This window comes from Anas acuta, chromosome 9 (assembly GCF_963932015.1).
Source record: "Anas acuta chromosome 9, bAnaAcu1.1, whole genome shotgun sequence".
NCBI classification, from domain to species: Eukaryota; Metazoa; Chordata; class Aves; order Anseriformes; family Anatidae; genus Anas; species Anas acuta.
Genome location: NC_088987.1, coordinates 17,175,031 through 17,197,904, shown reverse-complemented (window position 1 = coordinate 17,197,904; position 22,874 = coordinate 17,175,031). Strand labels below are relative to the sequence as shown.

Here is a 22,874-nt window from a genome sequence, read left to right as displayed (position 1 = left end):
TGCTCCAGTTTTTCTCTCAGCTACTGGCTCTCTGATACAGACACATGACGTTTCTTGGTGTTGTGGTTTAACCTGGCCAAAAAGGGTAAAATGCTTGTGGGTTGAGATAAAGACAGTTTAATAGGACAGAAAAAAAAGAAGGGAAGATAATACTGACAATAACGACGATGAAAGAACACACAAAGGAGGTGATGAACAGTGCAGCTGCTCAGCACCCACTGACTACTGCCCAGCTCCCCCAGTGTTATGGCCAAGCACAAGCCCTTTCTTTCAGCTTCTCACCAGTGCTGCATCCCTGGGGACAAATGTGTGAAAAAGAAGGTAACATTATAGAATCTGGAGCATTTTAACCAGTTGTCTTGGTGGTTAAATCCAACCTTTTTTTACGGAAGTAATACAGGCCCAACTTCCAGAATCTAGAAGAGAATGTGATATGAGAACATGGCATTTGACAGACAAAAGATGTCTGAAACTGTTTGTGGAAAATAAATCCATATTCACTTCAGTGATCTAAGAAGGTAGAATGCTTTCGAATCTTTCTACAGTAACTGTAGCGTCAGCACAGAATAGGTCTCCTAATAAACTTCTGCTTCATACAAACAATGATTTTTCTTTTGGAACTTGCCAGCAATGCTGATACTTTACAACTAATATTTCTGAGAAGTCAAAGCGTGAGAAACCCTCTCTTAATTATAATGGTCACTATCTGGTTCCTGTAAAGTCAGCATTTTAACCAAGAGAATTAGTTAAAGGTAAGGCGCGTAATGATAAGAGATGAGAAGGCGTGCTGTTGAGCACTGCTATTTTGTTGGGTTTACACCGGACGGGAGAGCCTCAGGATGCTGAGCTGGTCATGTTCTAAAGCCCTTCCTGTCTTTGTGTCACCCGCTTATTGTTAAAACAGAAGAGGATTTTATATTTCGCTGTGTTGCAAAAAATTGGTGAGCAAATAGAATGCAAGAAGCTTTGAACAGTGGCGGCTGTCTTTTGTGGGAAGGACTCGTATCTCAGTGTCTTAAGATTGTCACAGGAATTCAAACTTCTGTGTTCATGCTTGGCACCACCACCGAAAGGAAGTTTTTGGTGTTGCTCATTCCCTCCCCGTGCTACTGTCATAAGTGTTTCTGCAGCAGTGCGGTAAACTGGATTGTAGAAGTGCTCTGAATTAGAACTGTCCAGATGTTACATTGTTTAGAAGTTAGGGTTTACTGTGCAACTCGCTGAGATTTGCTCAGTTTTCTCCCATATCCCAGAGTAACTTTTTCACTGATGTAAATGTGAAATTGTCTTAATCATGGCTTTTGGCTAGCTCAAGGCTTGGAATTCAGGCATCAAAATCTTCAAGAGAGAAGCAGGATTAGTTGGGGAGGTTGTAATTTCAAGTACTGTTGCATACTTGGTGCATGATTTAACTGAAGAGTGGCAATTGAGAGTAAGCCGATGAGATCAGAGGCACAATCTCTCAGCTTCGGTACAAGCACTGATATTTTTGTGTTGACCTAATCTTCTGCTACTCTGGCAGGATAAAATGTTTCTTTAACCCACGGTCTGTAGTTTATAAAGTTCCAGGATTTCCTGCTGGTCCCTAATTCCGGAGCATGTCCATTTTTTAAAGCTCCTTCCTATTGCAGTAAGGAAACAAGTTCTAACAGCTTTCTCCTAAATTGGCACTCCATATGTGAAATGATGGCCAGTTCCTTGCTCCTTGTCGCCCTGGGAGCTGCGGTGGCAGGAGGAAGGTCTGCCCCGCTGCCAGCCCCGCTGCCGGCCCCACTGCCTGCTCCTTCCAGTGGTGCTCAGAGCCCAAAGCGCTGGCATACGAATGGCAGCGTGTGTGTGTAGGGATGCCTCTGACCAGAGGAAAGAGAATTGCTGCAGCTAGGACATGGTTTTTGAATTACTGCTCTTCGTAGACAGATGTGGAAAGCAGAAGGTCAGGTTGTAGAATAGCTCTAACAATGGAAATGCAGCTTTTTGCTACAGTAACTTATCACATCTTGAGCAAGGATGGTTCTGACCTCTAGGTGTGCAAAAATAAACCATTTAAATAGCTTGGTACATGAAAATAAATTCTATGATATTAAAATAAAGGAAAATAAAAACCTTTAAACCAAGCCATCTTTTATTGTATATACATAAATTGTATATTGTGGTTCAGGAAAACTACTGCAAAATATTTCTGAGATCTTTGATGTGCTGAAAATTATTTACATGTATTCCCTTGCCTATAAAATTGCCGCCTTTCCAATGGTTAAAAGAAGGATTGTATTGAAACAAGCAACTGAGACTCTTTCCTTATCATAGTTTTTTCCATCCTGTTTTGGACATGAGATACAGGATTTTAAACCTACGTTCTCTTATTATATAGAGAACTTCGATTACCATGGTGGCAAACATGAAAATCTCTTTGGAAAATGTTAGGTTGATTCCATGTTTTAGGGGAGAAAGATGAAACGGTCTTTTGCATGATTTGGAAGTGAGGTGCTTGTTTTGTTTTGGTTTGTTTTTAGCCTTGCTTTCTGAGGAAAAAAAGCTGATGTTACTTATACTTGCCAAGCCAGTCAGGGGGGTGACTTTCTGTCCAGACATTTTTAACCCTTTGACAGTTTCAACTAATTTGTCAGGAAGACAGAGACATTGTACGTAATTATTTTTCAATGCATCTTGTATGTAAAATGTACCTTATGTACATAAGCTGCTTGGTAGAGGGGAAAGACCCTGTTAATTCCCACAGCGAAGGGGAGACTGTAGTGGGAGGTTGATGCTTACTACACGTTAGAAAATCTGACAAGTGTGCATCCTGAGACCAGAAATCCTGAGAATTCAGGATTTATTGGATTTGCTGCTCTCAGAACTACTGGTTTGTTTTAAATTGTGGATATTTGGTATGAGGATGACATAATGGGGTGAAAGACTGGTGAAGCAGCCAAAAGTGTGCAATAGATATCTCTGCTACATGAGTTCATTTAGCCACAAAGGGGCTGGCCACCCTGTGTGAGTTGCAAGAACATTATTCCTAGCTGATGTCAGTGCTGAATTGACTTGCTCATTTTTATTTTTTTTTTTGTGTAAAAGGGAGTTTTTTTGTGTAAAAGGGAGTTTAAAGCGGTGGAAATGTTGTGTTTCTAGATGTTGGGGAAACTTCGATGGTGTAAGTATACTTGTGGTTAGCTTGTGGCATTGCTCATGTTCCTACTCTTGTCTTTATTCCAGTAATATGTCTGATGCTCTTGCAAATGCAGTATGTGAACGCTGCCAGACTCGATTTGATCCTGCCGAGAGGATTGTGAACAGCAATGGGGAGCTCTATCATGAAAACTGCTTTGTCTGTGCTCAGTGCTTTCGTCAGTTCCCAGATGGACTTTTTTATGAGGTGAGGTCATAGACTGTGTGTAAGAGAAGAGAAGTATCATCAGTAAGGCAAGGAATTAGGTGAAAATTGTGGCAGAAATAAGAATTCTCATCTTTCCTCTATGTTAATATTTTTTTGAGGGATTTCGAACTTAGTTTCTTTATTTTTCTTTTTTCTTAAATACTCCTTCTGTTCATCAGTAACAACAAAAACTTTGTTTGCTCTCTGCGTAAGAGACATATCAAAAAGAAAACACTAAATATTTCTTAATATTTCATTAGACTCAAGTGATTTTTTGTGTTTATTTCCAGATATTTTGTAACAAACTTTTCCAACTGGCAACTGACATTGGTGAACCCATTTAAAAACAAAGTTTAAATATTTTTGGAGAATCTGTGCAAGCATATATTTTGAATAATACATTATTTTAAATGTGCTGCATTTTTAATTTGCTGTGGGTATGTCTCATGCAGGAAGAGTACTTCCAAATACATGATTTAAAGAGGAAAAAAAAAAAAAAGAAAAGTCTAGGAAAAGATCTTGGGACACCTCAAGATTTTTTTTTTTTTTTCATAAGAGCATTGCTATTGATTTAACTGTTTGCTAAATGAATTCACTAAAAGGCTGAAACCGTATCTGGATGTTGCCTTAAGAAAAACCTTGGGAGTTTAAAAACAGGTTAGAAGGGAGACTAGAATTCTAAAATGTGACTTACCTTGACCAATTAATCATTTCAATGGAAAATCATGCTGAACTATTTGAACTGAACGTGGTTCACTTATTCATGAGGACTACTTCTCTCTTTTGTTTACAGTTTGAAGGTCGGAAGTACTGCGAGCATGACTTTCAGATGCTGTTTGCTCCTTGCTGTGGGGAATGTGGTAAGGTGTCCAAATACAGATCTGTGTAGCCTCATCCAGCTATGGATTTACTACAGCTAACCTCAAGGTTAGGGGCAAGTGGCCCTTCTTTTAGCAGTGTCTACCTTGCAGCATATGCATCCTTGTCAACACCATGGAATAACAGCTACAGGGCTGTGCAAACCTTCCACCTCTGAGTGCTGTCCAGCCCTGGGCTGGGATTGTTGGAGTCATTTTAAGGAGCAGAAACTCTGGAGAGAAACAAAACATATCATCAACAGTGATTTGGGGCATCCCCAAATTTGGGACTGTGGGAAGAATTATTTTTTCTGAAGTTAGAATGTAGCAGTTCTTGTGGGTTCAAAAGGGGAGAATTATGAAAGGTGGTACATTTTTGATAAAACTGTTTTCTGCCTGCATCTCAAGGTGTTGCTTTTCTTTTGTAGGTGAGTTCATCATTGGGCGTGTTATCAAGGCAATGAACAATAACTGGCACCCAGAGTGTTTCCGCTGTGAGCTCTGTGATGTAGCACTTGCTGACCTGGGTTTTGTGAAGAATGCTGGCAGGTAAGATAGAGCAGGAGCTCTGGAAGTTGTGTCACTATGTTATCAATACAGTAGTGAGATGTGGAGAGTGTTCGGTTGACTGTATACTGGGAGGTAAAGCTTGAAAAGGTAGAAGAGATGCTATAAGGAGTAGCTTGTTAGGAGATGGGAAATGGAATGAAGAATAGTGTTCTTCATTCAATGAAACGCATAGAAAGCAGAAATTCAAATTTTAGTAGCAAGTGGATAGGCTCTGGAAAATAAAGGAATTATAGGCCAGGTAGCAAGTGGGAAAAAGGGATTATGTGATGCTGGGTAGGCTATTTGTCAAGTAAGCTGCAGAGCAGCAAATCAAGGCATAGCAAAAGTCCAAGAGAATAACATGAGGGTTACATCAAAGCATATTCAGCATAAGATTCTACTGGTCTTCAGAAACTATTCATTTTACATATACAGAAACATAAAAACAGGTCTTAAGGTTGATTAATGCATTTAATTTAGAAGTAAGAAACTAAAAACATAGAAGGAAGCCTGTACAAAAAGAAATCTAAGAAAACAAAACTCTCTAGCAGATAGCACCCAGTGTTGCACAATTCACAGTTAATTTCTGGCTGTCATATGTCTTGGACAAAGCTTACTAGTTTCCTGGAGTTTATATTGTCACTAGCTGAATGGAGGGGAAATAAAGGTTCTGTATTTGTATCCTGTGCAGTGGGATATCCTCAATCCCTTTTCTGTCCAATCCTGCATGCAACTTCTGTGCCTTAGTTTTTAGAGTTGGGCATAATAGATTTTCTTTTGACACCTTAGCTTGTTAGAATTTGTGCTGTTGTCATACCACCTAGGAGAGTTCCTGGGTGTTTTTAGGAAAGCAGCTAGGATTGAAACAATTCAGGAAAGAAAAATAGGTTTGGTTTCATAATTTATGGACCAAACCTAAAATGGTAAGTAGCTTGTTCCTAAAAGCATAGGAGAGGGATGTGTGCGCCTAGGTATGTGTTTGTCCAAAATGTAATTCACCTATCATAATTTCTGCTAACATTTATCACTATAGCATAGAAGCTTTCTGCTAGTAAATACTATCGGAAACTCGTAGGTCCTTTTTCCACTTTCTCATTGTACCTGGTCTTGTCTGATGTACTTGTCATTCCCAGACATATTCCACTGGATGCAATTTATATCAGTGAGGCTAGTTAAGGTAATCCCTACTTTACCTGCAGTGAATAAATAGTCTTGCTAGATAAATTGCAGAAATTAAATAAATGTAAAACACCTCAAAGGTAAGGATCTCCTTTGGGCACATGGGACTTCATTACACTGGAGGTATTTAAGAGGCATGTGGATGTAGCGCTAAGGGACGTGCTTTTGTGATGAGAGCTGGTAGGTCAGGTTGATGATTGGACTTATCTTGAAGGTCTTTTCCTACCTAAATGATTCTATCATTTGTTCCTATATTTGCTTTTCTTCACCTTCACCATTTTAAAGACAGAAGTTCATAGTATGTAGTAAAGGTGAATGCTGTGTTCCTAAACTGCCTTCTTCCATTCTTCAGTTTGAGTGCTATCAAGACATCTGATGTTTTGCATGGAACTACATAAAAGATAAGGTGTAGTGAATGTTGCCTGGCTCCTGTCTGAAGACATGGAGCCATGGCAGAGGGCAGATAGAAGTAGTAGTGTGAAGCTTAGAGCTCATCTCCAACTCTGAATGCTGGGAAGCAGTTAAATTGTGAGTACTATCTGAATTCTAGTCCTGGTTGGGAGCGTTGCAATATTTTGCTTTTTTATTGCCATGACTTAGTACCAGTTTTCTGTCTGTGATGTATAAACACTTTGAATTTGCAACTTGAACAAAATGTGCAAGCACGCTCTCTCTTCAGGCAGATCTACTTCAGGAATGGGTCTCTACTGCTGGTACAATTCCAAAGTAGGCTGTATGCATTGTGCATAGGAAGAGTCATTTCTGAATGCTTTGGGAATTAAGTCCTTTTGAAAAAAGAAGCTGTCCATTTAACAGCCTCTTTGCTCCCTTCCTTATTCCTAAGTGTTTAACCATGAGTTTCACATCTTGGAAATCGGTAGGACTGTACTTGTGTTTGCAGTTTCACTAGGACAGGAGCATGTGATCTCAGTTGTCAGAGGGGTTTTTACTAATTTTAGTTCCATTAAAATGACGGAACTTCCCTCGTCAGGAGTGAGCTTCACTTTGGGTAGACTGTCATGCTGCATATCTGCACTCTGCTGATTTTGGTGGAGCAATGTTCTCATGTTGAAGCAGCGGTAAAAGTCACAGCTCAGATTTAGCACTTAGCGAGCTTTCATTTGTCTTACCCTCATACGTTTGATGCAATATTACAGTCTTTTTACCACAAAACAGGTTGCACAAAGCATCACGGAATTTCTCAGCTACAAAAAAGTACATGACTGGGTCAAAGGCACCGTTCAGACTCGTGAGGCAGGAAGTGATACGGTTACTGAGTGCTAGCACGCGCTGCGTTTCACAGGAAGTTTTGGTCCCGTTGTAATGGAGAATATAAATGTAGCGGTTGACATGATAAGGTACAAAACAGATCATGAAGATCATTAGGACCATGATGATCATTTTGATAGCTTTTTCCTTCAGGTGTGTCTCAACTCTGTTCCCACTCTTGAGGCTTCTGATGATTAGTAAGTAGCAGGTCACTGTGGTAACAAATGGGAAAGTGAATGCAACTGCTAAGGACACAAGAGCATGACGTGATGCCTTTTCTCTGTAGAGCTGCAGGCAGATGGTTGTGTTGTTCATCTCTACTGTCTGCACGCTGAGCAGCAGAGGTGCCATTGCAACACCAACTATGACCCATAGAAATGCGCATGCCAAATGGGCATAGAGGGACCTGCGAAGCTTGATGGACTTCACAGGATGCACAATGGCTAGGAAACGGTCAACGCTGATGCACATGAGGAAGTAGATACTGGCATACATGTTGAGGTAAAAAAGGAAGCCAGTGAGTCTGCACGGGATCTCGCCAAATGGCCAATGATTGCCAGAGAAATGGTACACCAGGCGGGTGGGAAGCACCAGCACAAACGACAGGTCTGCCACTGCAAGATGCATCAGGAAGATGTTGGCAGGTGTGCCAGACTTCTGGTCCCGGATGAAGAGCCAAAGAGCCAGGGCGTTGCCAACAAAAGCCAAGATGAAGTCTAGGAAGTAGAAAGTGGCAAAAAGTATGTTCTCGAGGTGTGTCTCTTTGCCACATTGCTCTGAAGCTTCCAAAGAGAAGTTTGATTGATTTGAGCAGTTGAAAAGTAAGCTTGAGGGATCTGCTGGGCCATTCATTTTTCACCGCAGTTTTGAAGTACAAAAGAAAAACCTGAAGGAATTGAGACAATATATTACAAAAAAGCCTGGTTCAGGGGGTAGGAGGGGAGAAGGAGGAGAGAGGGAGAACATAACGCAACAAAACACATGGAAAGCAGTGATGTCTCATGTTTGCTGATACAGATATTTTATAGATCATGTCAGTTTGAGTTTAATCATTTATATAAAAATTCTGAATACCTCCTGCTCAGCTGGTATTCCAGCCCATTAATTCCTGTTGAAGAAGCAACCATAAAGAGCTAGCTAGCTGGTTATGAGCTTGTCACCAACCTGTGCTGAGATCAGCTGAGTAATAGTCACATGCTTATGTATCTGGTTAATGGAAAAGTAGAAGTGGGTTCTGCATGTCTAGCTAGAAAGTACTTGCTCTGTTTAATTTGAAAGACTGATTTAGGACTGAAGAGATCCTAATGAATCAGCTTTTCTGAACACACACACCTGTTGTAAGGTGACCTGCAAGAGTCCTGTTCATAAAAGTAGTAGAAGACAGGTCAGGTATTGCTATTAAAAAGAAAAAAAAAAAAAAAAAAAGGAAAAAAAGCAGGTTTCCTGAAAATCTTTGATAATTATTTAAGTCTGATGTCCTGTATTTGTGGCGAGCACGTTGAGAACCAATATAAAGGGAAACTTTTTGGGTGGGTCGCAGCATCTCATTTGAACAGCAAAAAGCACTGCATTGATTCAGAAAAGATTACTTGTAATGGCCATGCTGCCAGTTACTGTCAAAGTGCCATCCTTCCCTTACAGCTTTCTTCCTCTTCCAGCGTAACTTTCTCTCTTTCTCCCTCAAAAGCCTGAGCTCCACTGTAGCTTATCCAGGAGCTTTTCCAAGTTGGAGCGTGGTAAAATTGGGCTCAACTTTGCCAGTCTCCCTGGTGTCTGCAGGGTCCTGAACAGCATCAACAAAAGGCGATTAGATTTTTCTGAGCACCTACCCAGGGCTTTTTGTATATTTCTCATCTGTCAGTGCAGGTGGTAGGGCAATGCAGGCAGTCTGACTTCCCAGCACTGCCTGTTTCTTGGATTCCTCAGATGTGTTGCCGTATCCACAGCAATACCTCCATTGAGCTCACTGTTGTATGTTGTGCTGATTGACCATTGCTCCATAATATTCAATTCATATTCAAAGGATAAGTAACTAAGGAAGCTGAAAAAAGCTGAGGCAATGTTGTACTCCAGCTTCCTGTTTCTGTGTACTTTTTTAGCAGTCATCAAGGGAGCGGCAAATACAACTGTATTGGAAAAGCATTATTAAAAACACTGAAGTAGTGAAAGCTAGAGACAGAAAGAATTTCCGTTGGCTTGAGTATCTGCTTTGCCTAGGGAAGCAATAAAGTGTCTGTTGTTTCTCTGACACCTTTGTCACCCATGAAAATGTTTTTTCTTTAAGATCGGCCTGCTCCATTTTCCTCTGCTGAAACTGACATTTTAAGATGGTGGCTGACATCATTACCTAGAGTATGTAGTCTTGGGCAAAAGCTGTGCTGTGTGCTGAAATCTTATGTCATTAGACAGCTGATCCAAGGTATTAGACAATGCATCCAACTTGCCAGTAGAATTTACAATTAGGATATTGGTGGCTGATTGAGGAACTGAAATGGGTGATTAGAACAGACCAGTATATTGGAAAAAGTAATTACTGACTTTTGTTTGGCTGCTGTCACTTTCAGGTGAGCAGAAAACTACAGGAGTTAGAAATGAATGTGCTGGACCACTTTGCTTAGTTCAGAGTTGAAGAGACAAAAGTCAACAGAAGGGAGAACAAAGAAAATTTAGAAAATGAAATTTCTTCACATGGCCACAGAGGGGCCTTCTTACTCCAGGCACTGCCTAGCTGCACTGTATGTTTATGGCACAGAAAAGACTAGGTTTGACTCCGGGTTATTACTACCTACTGCCGGTTGCGTGCTAGTTCATAGTCCTAGAGAAGGCAACCACTTATTAGCTTGGCATCACTAGAAGTGCATGTGCAAAGATGACTTTTTTTTCCAAAGAACATTTAATTTTATAAAAATATGTGACGTCTTCTACTATGCAGTTCCTGCTAATTCCACGTACAAAAAAGAAAACTCACTGTTTTCTGTCTGAATTTCCTGGGGTTGCAGAGGAGCCCACAAGTTTTGTTTTTAGTGTTTGTTTGTCCTTACAAAGTAAAACCTGCAAGTATTTTTTGAATGCAAGTGTTTGTGGTTTCTATGTGTTACTAAAGTTGTATGCTCAAATACTTGTCCCGCCTGGATGGAATTAGTTTAAATATGTATTTTTATATTGCATAGCAAAGAAGTATGCCTTTGCTGGCTGTTAATCTACAGTGGTACCTATCTTCTTTATTTATTTATTTTTCATGTGTAAACAATGTAATGAAGTGGTCTTTGTATATACATACACACTTGTCAGTGATGAGGTGGTCTGATGGTTAAGTATTACTCTTTATAGGGTTATGACACCATTGAAAAAGCAGGAAATGTTGGACTAGACCAGCTGAAATAGCTGAAGCGAGGGGAACTGACAGGGATGTCGCTTGCCTTGATGACAGTCATTTAAATCAGTTCAGGAAAGCGGTAATCCCTGGTCACAAGGTAGATGCTAGCGGTTTAGCAGCCTGATGCATCAACCATGTTCTTACTTGAGCTTGTTTCCTGAGGAGGATCTCTGGAATTCAGATTCAGCTAGCTGTCAGTGCAAGCCCTGGAATAGCCAAGGCATTTAAGTCAGGTTTTTTCCTCGGTGATGTCAGTGTTGACTCTGCCATTGATTTCTATCTGGACATGTTTTCACTGCAAAATACTGTGGGGTGGAGTCTCAGAGCAGATGATAAAATTTAAATCTATTCTGTCTCCTGCAAACGAGTGCCTTCACATGAAGGCTGCTGTTACCTTATTTACTTTTTAGATGAAGGTGAAGGAAGATATTTTTCATTGCCTGTTCAAAACTGTAGAAAAGAGAAGAGGGTCTCTGATTTTGTGTAGGTTTTGAGTTAGAAAGGAATTTATATCACGTTTTTTATTTTCTTTACATTTCTGTTTGTTGACATAGAAAATTGTGATGTTGTACTTCACTAGAACAGAAAAAAGTTTTGCTAGTGATAATTTGCTGATGTGATGTGAGAATTAATTGTTGAGCTTATATTTAGAATTGTGTGGTTTTCAACAGAAAGCTGCAACTTTACAAAAATAATTACAAAAATGACAACTACAAATATACAAAAAAAAGTTTTTATGTATTTGTAGTTGCAGACTGTAGAAAGCCCTTTACTGTTATTGAAAGCTGCATTTTTGTTTTGCTTGATTCTATCCTATCAATTTAAATAACTGTTTACTTGTTAGACTTTTTCTTTCTTTTTGGCTTGTTATGCCTACACAAATACATACTCTTCAGTCCTAGAAAACCTGTTGTACTCGTCTATATGAGTGCTGACAGCAAATTAGCAATTTTCCCAAATGGCCTAGAATGTGTAGTTTGTGCTAAGGTACATAGCATAGTGCAAGAGGCTTTGACTCCACAGACAGAACACTTCTTTAGGAGTCTGGCTCATTATCCCCTTGCACCCTTGGTGTTGTGTGAATATGAAGTGATTTACGTGTTGCTGAACAGAGCACTATTCTGGAGTAAGCCATTATCCCAGGCCTCCCAGGACTGAGCTGTGAGAGGAATGTCACTTCTCATTTGAAATGCAAGCATACTGACCAGATTTTCTGTGCCTCTTTCTCTTCAGCTCAGAAATAAGCAAGAAAAAATCCACAAGGCTGTCAGGATAGATACAACATGGTTACCTTTTTTAACAGATGCTCTACCTATTATTAATGCAACAATTAATAAACAGAAAAAAACAATTAGCTTATCATATGTTATTTCCCTAGCTAATTTGGAGATTCTGTTACAGTGTCCACTGCAGGTTAAGTGTGAAGTATATGTTGAGGTTTGTGGTGGATTTCAGAAATTACTGTTCCCATGCTCGGCTAGAGCAGTTTCTGCTTTGGGAATATGCCAGTTCGTGGCGTTGTATGTTTATGGTTGCAGTGTTTTCTCAAATGAGAGTGTCTCCTATCTTTCAGTGAAAGTACTTTTCATTAGAAATAGTCCAGTTCTGACTGATACTATTCTCCTGAAAACCGCTCTCTGCTGAGCCTCCCACCCTTCAGCAGAAATATTAGTTCCTTATAAGCATCAAAGCAGTGGCAGAGTGTGCAGGGCACACCACGTAACTGTCAGTTTTCCAGGCACAAACGGATGGACATGAAATACAGAAATTTGAGAAGTTTTATGTTTTGGAGCAGTGATGTAAAGAAGAGTGAGGATAATGAAGTTATTATTTGAACTTGAAAAGACGCTGCCTGTTCTTAGTTTCAAACATTTCAATTACATTCATCAGGCTCTCCATGTGTGTCTTTCCACCTCGCTGACACCAGCTAAAACTAACGCCACTAGGAAAGTTCCTTCATTATTCTGCTAACAGAAGTTTGTCTCTTACCTCTTTACAGTGCAGTCCTATGGGTGGAGTATAGGGTCCTTCTGGGGAAAATCTCAGGGAACTCCTTCTGATGGCAGCAAACCAAAAAGAAGCAGCAGTGGTGAAACAAGGAGATGATCCAAAAAGAGCACAGTTGCAGAGTTGCTGAGGGTGGAGAAGGGAGCCCCTCTATATAGTGTCCTTCTAGCTCTGATAGTGCGTTATCAGCTCAGTCACACAACAGAGCAGGGGAGAGGACACCCCTGCACTGAAGAGCAGTCTTCTTCCCAGCTGAGCCCTTGGCATGGGGTTTGCTGCTGCTGCTACAGATATGAATATACTGTATGAATATTCCAGTGTTCATGGTGCTCCTGTGGTAGCTACAATGGCTAGTACTGAACTCCCAGCCTTTAACACAGACTTCTTGGAGTCCCCTGATTATTTTAGGAGGGTGGAGAGAAGTATTGTTTGGGGGAAGTCGGGTATTAATAGACACAACAGGACATTTCAGAATGGGATAATTCCATAATGGTGGGAGTGCAGAGAGGGAGAGGGAGAGGGGCGGCTGCTATGGTAACAGCTCAGCCTGTCCAACACTTCCCTTTGCTTGCAATAGAGGAGGGTCTATGGGGCGGCTGAGAGGGTTTGTGAACGAGGAGGGGTTGATAATGGTTTATCAGTGCAAATGGGTGAAGGCACCTTATTCAGCTGAAGGAGAGGGGGCTCTTTCAGGACACTTGCTTCAGGGTCCCTATGTCCTGCCCCATATAATTACGCTCCATTTGACAGTGCCGAATAAAATTGATGCCTTTATGCTGAGATGAGCACAGCTGCATGTTTCCTTATAATGGGATGCTGTCTGCTTTTTCTGGACTCCGTCTGGGCAGACAGTAGTTCCAGCCCTGGAGAGAAACTCTTGCTGACAGGAGGGCTCAGATTTGGAGAGAATAATAATGATACTTAGCACTTAGACAGGCGCCTGCCAGCTGAGGGTCACAAATGTTTGACGTCTCACAACAACATCTGTGTTGTATCCTGATCCCCATTTTACAGATCTAAGGGTAAGGGATTCATCATACGAGAATTTTGGAAGGGGCCCTGCAGTGAACCCACCATCTCAGCCATAAATCCGCCCTTTCCGATTGAACTTTTCCTTTTGTTTGGTGTCTGTTGAGAATGACCTGTAGTGCTCAGAGTTTCTCATAGTGATACTGTGAAAGGAAGTAAGCAGGATCTCTGTTTTGTGATTGTGAAACCAGCAGAACTCATTCCTCTCTCATTTTTGTTTTACCATAAACTCTTCCCAGCCTGCAGCATTGCTGCTAGAGCAGTAGGCAAATAAACCAAACAGTTTCTTCCCTGAGCTTCTAAGCAATTGAGATAAAACTGCTAGATTCCTTCAGCCTTTACCAAAGTCCCTTTTATGCCTTTCCCCAAGTTTTACTGCCACAAATTTGGCTTATCTGCCTATTCAGGGCTGTGCTTATAATGTTTTAGAACAAGAGATGGAAACAGTTACGTTTGCCACTTAAAACTGCATAGTTCTTTTTTTTTATTAAAACTTAGGACAGAGGAGCTAGGATTCAATAGCTTCTTGTTTGTCCGAGCTATTGAAAACTAAGGAACTCAGCCATGGTAAAGGCATTCAAGCAATGTGCTGTGATTTAATAGTTTTTAATTATCATTCCTCAACTTTCCCCCCTCCCCTTCCCCCAGTCCTGTAATGCCTCTGATATGGCTGGATGCCATAGTTATTAACAGAGAGAGGATGTTGCCACCTTTCCTTGTCCACCTCTCAGAAAGGATTGGATCTAGAAGAGCTGGAAGGACTACCTGGAAAACTGTCAGGTGACGGTAGATGTAGAACATCTATGATATGGTATATAAGTCAGGGACTGTTGGAGGAGTGTTCTGAGGAAATATGGCTTGGAGACTGTTCTATCTGCGTATTATTTTCTGTGCAACTGGTGTGACAGACAGGATACTAAACTAAATGATGTTCAGTCTTACCTCAGAAGATATTTCTCCTGTTACATAAAGTACATCTTACAGCATGCAGTATACATTTTTTTTAGGAGGAAGAATGTCCTGATGTTTTCTTTCTTTCCTCTGTTAACCAGGCATCTGTGCAGGCCATGCCATAACCGTGAAAAAGCTAAGGGCTTGGGCAAGTACATCTGTCAGAAGTGCCATCTGATAATTGATGAGCAGCCGCTGATGTTTAGGAACGATTCCTACCATCCAGATCACTTCAACTGCACTCACTGTGGGTATGTTTTTGTATTCTAAACCCTGACGACAAAGAAGAGAGACAAACAGTACAGTCAGCAATGCAGCCCTTTCCAAGGCCTAAACTTTGCTGCCTTCACATTGTTGAACAAACAGAAATTATTTGAGGAAATATGAAGACATTGGGAAAGGCCAGAACTGCAGTTTTATTTTTCTGTTTGTTGTTCTTCTGTCCTGTAGTGAAAATGATAACAGTTCCTTGGTGTGAACTTACATCAAAGGCCGTGTGCAGATTATAATCAAAGTGCTGTACAAAGATAGCTGCTACCAGTCTACTCAAAATAGTTCCATTTTGCATTTCTGGATAGGTGGAAAAAAAAAGACTTGGAGAGGTGTGTCTATCTTCTGGCACAGTCTATTATTATCATGCTGATACCTGTCTGACATAAGATACTTCTCAGAGAGCTTTGTACTACCCTTGTATGGGTAACAGTGCTGAGGAATAAGGTAAATTGGTTGCTGCTGACCACTGCTGGAATAGTCCTTTTACCTGAGCTATCCCATTCAAAGAAACTTGAGTCTTTGTGTGACACAATATCATTGCATGTGAGTGCACCTCATTCTTTCTGCCAGAGTATCTAGCTGGAAACATGATACTCCATGTGTGTTCTCTTATCTAGCAACCTGAGAAAGAAAATTTAGAAAAAAAACAGTCAACAATAGCTGTATTTCACTAGCTGAATTTAATGATGTAGTATTTACAGCATAAACATTGCCATAAACATGAACATTGCCAAAATATATTAACTTTCAAGCTTAGTCTTCCAAGGTATCATCTCAGGCTTTAAGGAGCTTCACTTGGTGTTCTTACTTCAGGGACGCATTTGTGTTTTCAGGAAGGAGTTGACTGCTGAGGCCCGGGAACTGAAGGGAGAACTGTATTGCCTGCCCTGCCATGACAAGATGGGAATCCCCATCTGTGGAGCGTGCCGCAGGCCCATTGAGGGACGAGTGGTCAATGCTCTGGGAAAGCAATGGCATGTTGAGGTGAGGCTTCTCTGAATCTGAAATGTCCTTCAGGAACCATTTTGGAAGAGGACTAGCACTGTTTGGAAGCTGTAGATGATTACATGATGTGTAACATAAGAATTAGACAGGAAGCAATTGCTTATATTTCAGATTGTCTTCACCTTATGTGAGTGAATGAGTATAGCAGGTTCATCAGAATTGCACTGCAAAACTTCCTGCAGAATATGGTTCACAAAATAGGGTTTACTTACTAACAAATTTAAATAGTTACTTACTTGGATATACTAACATACATTCTTTCCACCCCTAGTTAGAAGGTTTGTTACAATGTTAGAATTTGTAATGTAGGCAAAAGCAGTGCAATTCTCACCTTTTCAGGTCATTTTTTCTATAACTTTCAGCTGAGTTGTCTCAGCTTGCTCTGAAGTTTTGTATTGATTTATGTTTTTGGTGACAAACCTCCCAAGGCTGAACTGTGAGATAGATGCTACTGCTCATTTGGACTGCATTCATACCAACCCTATTTTATGTTCCTGTTTCTTTTCTCTGAAACAAGCAAGATAGTATTTCACAAGTCTATCAGTATTGACACAATGTGATTCCCTTTCAGCAAGTGTTCTACTTATCTTTAATGTAATTCTTAGTTACTAATAACAGACTAAATATTTCCTCTTTCTTCTCACTCTCATAATTTCCAGTCCCAGTTTTATTAAATCATTAAGTCTCCTCTACTGAGCTATGATTTGCAGCCAGAACAGTACCTATGCAAATTTTTCCCTGGTGATAGAAAAGTCACATTGCTCGCCACTGAGTGTCATCTTTCTTTCACAGCATTTTGTTTGTGCCAAATGTGAGAAGCCATTCTTGGGGCACCGACACTACGAGAAAAAAGGACTGGCTTATTGTGAAACTCATTATAACCAGGTAAACTCTGCCATCTATTCTGTGGGCACACACTCTGGCTGCCAAATGCTTTTTAATCTCAATTTGTAGAGGCACATAGCATTAAGAAACTAATGAGATTTAACTGAAAAAAAATAGGTTTTCTTGGTAGATATGAAAAGTGATATTGAGAACAGAATAGAAATGTCTTGTGGAGTTTGACTTTTCTTTGTTCCATTGAGAGAAGAAATACTGACTATAGGTAGCAATTAAAATCCCTTTAATTCTACTCTGAAGCTATTTGTATGGACTTCTTTGTTAATTACTGACTTCTGTGGGCCTGAGATTTTTGTTGTGCTGCCTAACATGTAAAAAAAGTATGTTTCACCAGTCAATACGAATGTATTTTTTCTGTATGATGACAGTGGGCAGCTATGAATTTGTTATTTTCTTCTCTCAGATTAGTTAGTCTCTTTCTTTTGTAAGAGATAAGTGTTACATTTTTGAAAGTAGCTCTAGGTTTTGTTTTGGTGTTTACAGTGTAACATCAGGAGATGTTTGTCTTCAACGAGTATCATACTTTACAGATCCTGTAATACTCAAATTGTCCCATGTACAGGACTTTAAGATCACATAACAGTGGTAGAGTGTGAGGCATCAACAAAAAAGGTCTTGTAGTATTTAGTAGTATGAGATCCAAATGAACATAGAAAATTTGGCAAGTGTATGAAAAGTTATTCAGAAGACTTAAATTGCTATATTTGGGGGCCACTGCAATGTCTGGTAATTCACTAGGTAGAATTTAGTGTTCCCACCAGCTGTGTGATTTGGGGAGCATGAGTAGTCAGTAACATGAGTTCCTGTTCTTATTTCTTTTGCTGTGCAGCTCTTTGGCGACGTCTGCTACAACTGCAGCCACGTGATAGAGGGAGATGGTAAGATTTGTTCCCTACTTGTTTTGGGTCGCTGTCCCTTTTCTATTTGTTAGTGCAGCTGTTGCAATCCCACAGTTGCAAGGCACCAGTGTTTCTTTACACATCTGGCCCCATTTGAATTTGGATACAAATCTGAATTCAAATAATCTGGCAGTTTCCTTTTATTCTGTGCTTTTGCTTTTGCAGTGGTATCAGCTCTTAACAAGGCCTGGTGTGTGAATTGCTTCTCCTGCTCCACCTGCAACATCAAGCTTACACTGAAGTAAGTCAGTGTTTATAGTTTGCCCCTGAGGCAGGGTATCAGCTTGGGGGTGCCATGAGCCAGTGCCCCTCTGAAGGGCAATGACCCACTGAGCAGTGATGTTTTTCTCTGTGGGAGTGGGTATTTTCAATCCCTTGGATTTCAGAACTGCAACAGAACTGGGACTCAATGTATTCTCTACTTTATTTTCCATCTGTTCATGAAGGAAGAAGCTGTTCTGTGAGAAGATTGAAAAGCTCTAAATACCTGTAGCTTCCATGGTTCCTAAGTCTGTATGCTCCCGTCACTGACAGTACTTGCAATTGCTTAGATTAACATAACATTTTCTTTCAGAATAGTTACCCCAAATATGTAGAAGAGGAATAGAAAACAAAGTGATCCTACATTTTATTTTCTCACATTCAAACCCCTTAACCTGCTATGCTGGATTGGCCCTACCGGTCTTGCACATGAAGGAGCTCTAATTCATCACAAAGGGGACCTTTCCATTTCCATTTCCATTCCAAGATAACATTGTTATTCTAGGCTGTTAAGTACAAATGCATAGCAAAATCTTGCTCCTTATTAAGCTAGCAATACTAAAGGCCCTCATTCCATGATTAAAATCTGATCTTTATACTTGCATGACCAGACAAGGAGGTGAGGTGTTTTACAAATGCAGTAGAAAGCAAGCAGCTGCATTTATGTAGATGCATGCAGACTTAATTTAGTCAGGGATATAGTTTGAAAATAGTGCTTTAATAGCCCTCTGTTCTTTCCATTAAAGGAATAAATTTGTGGAGTTTGACATGAAGCCTGTATGCAAGAAATGCTATGAGAAATTCCCACTGGAGCTGAAGAAACGCCTGAAGAAATTGTCGGAGCTGGCATCCAAGAAGGCACACCCCAAAGCTCTGGATTTAAACTCTGCTTAAACAGGTCTGTCAGCCTAGTGACTGTACCCTTACAGTCGTAAGATGCTGCTCACAGCAGCTATTGACTTCAGAGAGAACAAGTGAACTAAGAACAAGTGAAAGAACTAAGAACAAGTGAAACCAAAGATAAGTAGTACCTTCCCCTGCTTCTGGTAATGTGGCTTGCATCTTTACTATCCCTTTTCTTAAGCAATTTTCTATTAACACTGGCACAAAGAGCAGTTTACAGGCTGGTTATTAATTTGCTAATAACTTTTTTTTTGCCTTTGTTGAGCTGTACACAATCTTTCCTTACTCAACTGAACTGTACTTCTCTTTCCAGTCCTCTAGAGTCTAAAGAATTTGGAAATACTGGGTGAGAGTTGGGGTGGAAGAAATATGTGGTTTGCTCTTTTTTTTTGGGGGGGGGGGGGGGGGCGGGGGGTTAAAATATAAATATTTCTCTTCTTACCCTGGGAGAAGACTTTTTTTTTTTTTTTTAAATATCCAGGCAAATACTCTGAAAGCTGTCACTCCTTGTTACATGCAAGATGCAGTAGGCATTGTTCAGATTCCTACTGAGCATATATGGATGCTGTACTATCCTTCTGGTTTGCAGGTTTACTGACTAAGCCCAGAAGCCAATAGTTATTGTACTCGATGGCATCTATGTTGCCTACTTGTCTGACTCAGGACCAATGATAAGGCAGCTGAAGAAGTTTTCTTTGCTGCTTCCCTGTTCAACAGTAACAGGATTGCAGTTACCAAGGCCAAGTCAGCCTCTTCAAAATAGTGGGCTCTCCATTAGGAGGTGGCTATGGAAAAGGACAATTATTTTTTTTTAAGAAACTGACACTACATTTTTCTCAGTCTGTTCTCTACTACATCATGGGTACCAGAGCTTCCAGTGGTCAACACAAAGCATGTCCTGTCCACTGACACAGCTGACGTTTTCTGAGGCAGTGTGGCTAAAGCTGTAGCCGTTCTTTTGCATGGTGAAATCCAGTTTATAATATGGTATTAAGTGCCTCAGTTTCAAATCCAGTCCTTCTCACTTTATTTGAAAGGCAAAAATATACTCTTAGGTCACTATCCAGAAAGCAGAGTTACATGATGGAATTTCTAATATTTAGAGTTGATAGCAAATGCAATTTTATGGAGGAAAAAAATAATAAATAGTTTTCTTAAATTTTTTCAATCAAGTAAGAGTTACCCATCAACTTTCTTCTTAAGATCTGAGCGTACTTAAAGAGAAGACCTCAGACCTCTATCTGTACCTCTTAAGAGTACTGTTTTCCTTCCTAGTTTCTTTCTGCTCCATAGTTTTCCTTATCACTGGTGCAATTTCAGTGGTCCTACTGCCTCTGCTAGTACAACCTAAGGTGCTGAGAAACGTACTGGTCTTGAACATTCTCAGTACTTCTTTAGGGGTGAGCCATCAGCAGAGCTGTTCTGAGTCCACCTGTGAGCTACTGAGACCTTTGGTGGTAGGTCCTGTGGTTTCCTTTGCTGAACTTAGCTGAACAACCTGAGAATCCCTTTCCATGAATATTTGGAGACTACCTGCCCTTTTTGCAAAGTGAACAGGATGGAAGGCACTGGAGGACTGCTGTCCCACGTGTGACTTAAATCTGCCCAAAAGCGTATCGTTTAGTAGGTCAAACGAACAAAGCAGGTGGGCCTTGGCAGCATCCTGCAGCCCCAGGTGAATTAGTTAGCAAGAAATTAAAGCTTCCTCACTTTTGGCATGTGTGAGCAGCAACTGCCTTGGGGGCAATAAGCTGCCTTAGAATAGCCTTCAGTGCCATCATACTCTGCTCAGAATGGATCTACGCAAGGTGATAGCTAAAGCACTGATAGCTGTTAACATGCAGGCTGTAGCCACTACCCATGAAACTGCACCAGCGATATGTCATAGCAGTGGTGAGAAATCCTGCTTAACTCTGTGCAGGTAAGAATCCCACCATCTCTTAGATACTGGCTTTCCTAATTCAATTTCCTTCAGCTGCTTTGCTTTTTTGTTGTCTTAATTTACCATAAGCTCTTAACTGGGGTATACTGCATCCACTGTAACACTGATGAGGGGATAGGCTTTAATCTGATGGTAGAACTCCTGCGTTGTCTTCTGACCAATGTGCACTGCAGATTACACTAATAGTAGCTGCTTTTGTCACTGCTTTAGGAGAACATGTGACTTGTCCCTGTTCTCTCACTAGCCTTTAAATGGTCTTTTAGTTAAGGGCACAAAGAACAGCATGTCTTTTAGTGCAGTAGTGTGTGGCCACTGAAAAGACTGGTCTTGTAAGCCTATTCTTTGGCATTTGGTTGACACAGTAAAGTGCAAAACTTCTGATGTAGGTGCAATTCACTATGTTATGCAGATTCTTCTCAGCATAAAGCGTGGAGGTCTGTTCCGGTAACCTTAGTCACAGGCCACACCTAATGCCAAATTTGAGCAGCTGTGTGTCTTCAGCTTCCTGGGAAAATGGTGGAGGAACGCAAAGCTGTGTGTTTACTGGTAAATGCAGAATGGCTGTTTAACTAGCTGGCAGTAGGAAATACTCTTTTAGTGGCCACTCAAGTTCAGCAATGGAAAATGCATGCATGTAGAGGCAAATGGAATTACTACTGCGAGTAGAGATTTAGTGTGTGCTCTCACTTTGTCTCATGTTAGAAATTCAGTAGACCAAATATGCTTCAGCATTCAAAGGATAGTTGATTGATATCATTTTCTTTCATAAGCTGTTCAGTTCTTTACAATTTGGATTTTGCCCTTCAGAGCATTTCTCAAAATTAGTGGAGGGAAAAATCATCATAGCCATTGATCTCTGTAAGTAGCATATTGTGACGATCTGATAGCATCTCTTAAATTATTATTTTTTCACAATTACCTGTCTTATCCTGCCATGTGCAGAGATGGAATAATTAACGTTGCTGTACCTTTTGTGAGACAGTGGAATTGAGGGAGTAGGACAAATAATTATAAATACTTCAAAGAAGTGCATCTTCCCTCTACCTTTTTGAGTCTAGTTTTTTAGAAAATAAGTAGAAGGTAATGCAGACTTTAAAGTTCTGCCTAGTGTGTTGACAGGCTGACATTACTTTTTTTAAATAAAGGCCAGGTCTTGGTCAGAAATAAGCTGCATGCTTTTTTCATTGCTGTAAATAGACATTCTGACCAAATTCATCCTAGGTGTCATACCACTGGAGAGCATAAATTTATATCAAGGCTGAATTTGGCTCAGAAGTGTATACTGACTAAAAGCTGTTGTCTCATTATATACATTTATAGTTTACATTCATATTTATACTGAATTACAATGACTAATATTCACTGACTACACTTGAAAATGGTTATGCTTTTAAAAATCACAGCATGTGAAGCTTATTTGTATTAAAAGGGTATGTTAATCACTTGCTATCTTTCTTTATGGCAAACTAATCTGCTATCTAGGGTTTGCATCCCAGCCTTTATTCTCACAACAGTCTGTGCAATGTAGGCAAATGTTCAGCCTTCTGTACAGAGAGCTTCTAGATGTTGTGTGTTTTGTATTAGATGATGTGACTGACGCTGTTAAATCAGTGGTTAGATGGTGAAGGAATAGGTTGCAGACAAACGTAATAAATGCAGTTGCACTAGTCTGTAAAGCACCATGAAGTGCTAAGGATGCCACAGACTGAGTAAAGGAATTAGCAGCTATTAGTCATGGTTCAGGCCTTGATGATAAGTGTAGATTCTGCACAGTGTGGAGCTCTCGTTTTATCACACATTGCTTATACTGTCTAACCTAACATGTGACTGTGGATTGAAATACTGTAATACTATACCTGTTTGTGTTCTTGTAATAAAGTTAATTGTAATACGTTTTAAATCTTTGCACACACACAGAGAAAAGTAAACCAATTTGCATATAGTACCTTTACAATTGCAGTGCTGACCAATGGAGCATTACACATCATGAGGAGCTCTGAGGATTGCCCAGATCTGATTCAATGTTGTGTTGAATTTACATTTTGGATGTGTTGCTTCAATGGTGATGTGTTAATTGATGAAGATATGCAGAAAAGGGATA

General features: G+C 40.3%; 2 protein-coding genes across 4 annotated transcripts in view; one reads left to right on the top strand and one right to left on the bottom strand.

Moving 5' to 3' along the window:
• LIMS2 (LIM zinc finger domain containing 2) overlaps positions 1-22,673 on the top strand; it is a 31,000-nt gene extending 8,327 nt beyond the window's left edge. For both annotated transcript variants that reach the window (XM_068692569.1, XM_068692570.1), the window contains exons 2-10: positions 3,214-3,373; positions 4,167-4,233; positions 4,659-4,779; positions 14,692-14,841; positions 15,697-15,847; positions 16,661-16,753; positions 17,598-17,646; positions 17,833-17,908; positions 18,675-22,673. In XM_068692569.1, coding sequence (XP_068548670.1) covers positions 3,214-3,373; positions 4,167-4,233; positions 4,659-4,779; positions 14,692-14,841; positions 15,697-15,847; positions 16,661-16,753; positions 17,598-17,646; positions 17,833-17,908; positions 18,675-18,822 — 1,015 coding nt within the window. In that variant the 3' untranslated portion in view covers positions 18,823-22,673. The remainder of the gene's footprint in view (positions 1-3,213; positions 3,374-4,166; positions 4,234-4,658; positions 4,780-14,691; positions 14,842-15,696; positions 15,848-16,660; positions 16,754-17,597; positions 17,647-17,832; positions 17,909-18,674) is intronic.
• GPR17 (G protein-coupled receptor 17) lies at positions 6,213-12,725 on the bottom strand. 2 transcript variants are annotated; one of them, XM_068692568.1, is made up of 3 exons: positions 12,593-12,725; positions 10,748-10,908; positions 6,213-8,113 (listed from the first exon to the last, which is right to left on the bottom strand). In XM_068692568.1, the coding sequence occupies exon 3, from the start codon at positions 8,077-8,079 to the stop codon at positions 7,045-7,047; it is 1,035 nt and encodes a 344-aa protein (XP_068548669.1). In that variant the 5' UTR covers positions 8,080-8,113; positions 10,748-10,908; positions 12,593-12,725; the 3' UTR covers positions 6,213-7,044. The 2 variants fall into 2 exon arrangements, with proteins under 2 accessions (XP_068548669.1, XP_068548668.1); XM_068692567.1 differs by lacking the exon at positions 10,748-10,908.
• Positions 22,674-22,874: the final 201 nt, after the last annotated feature.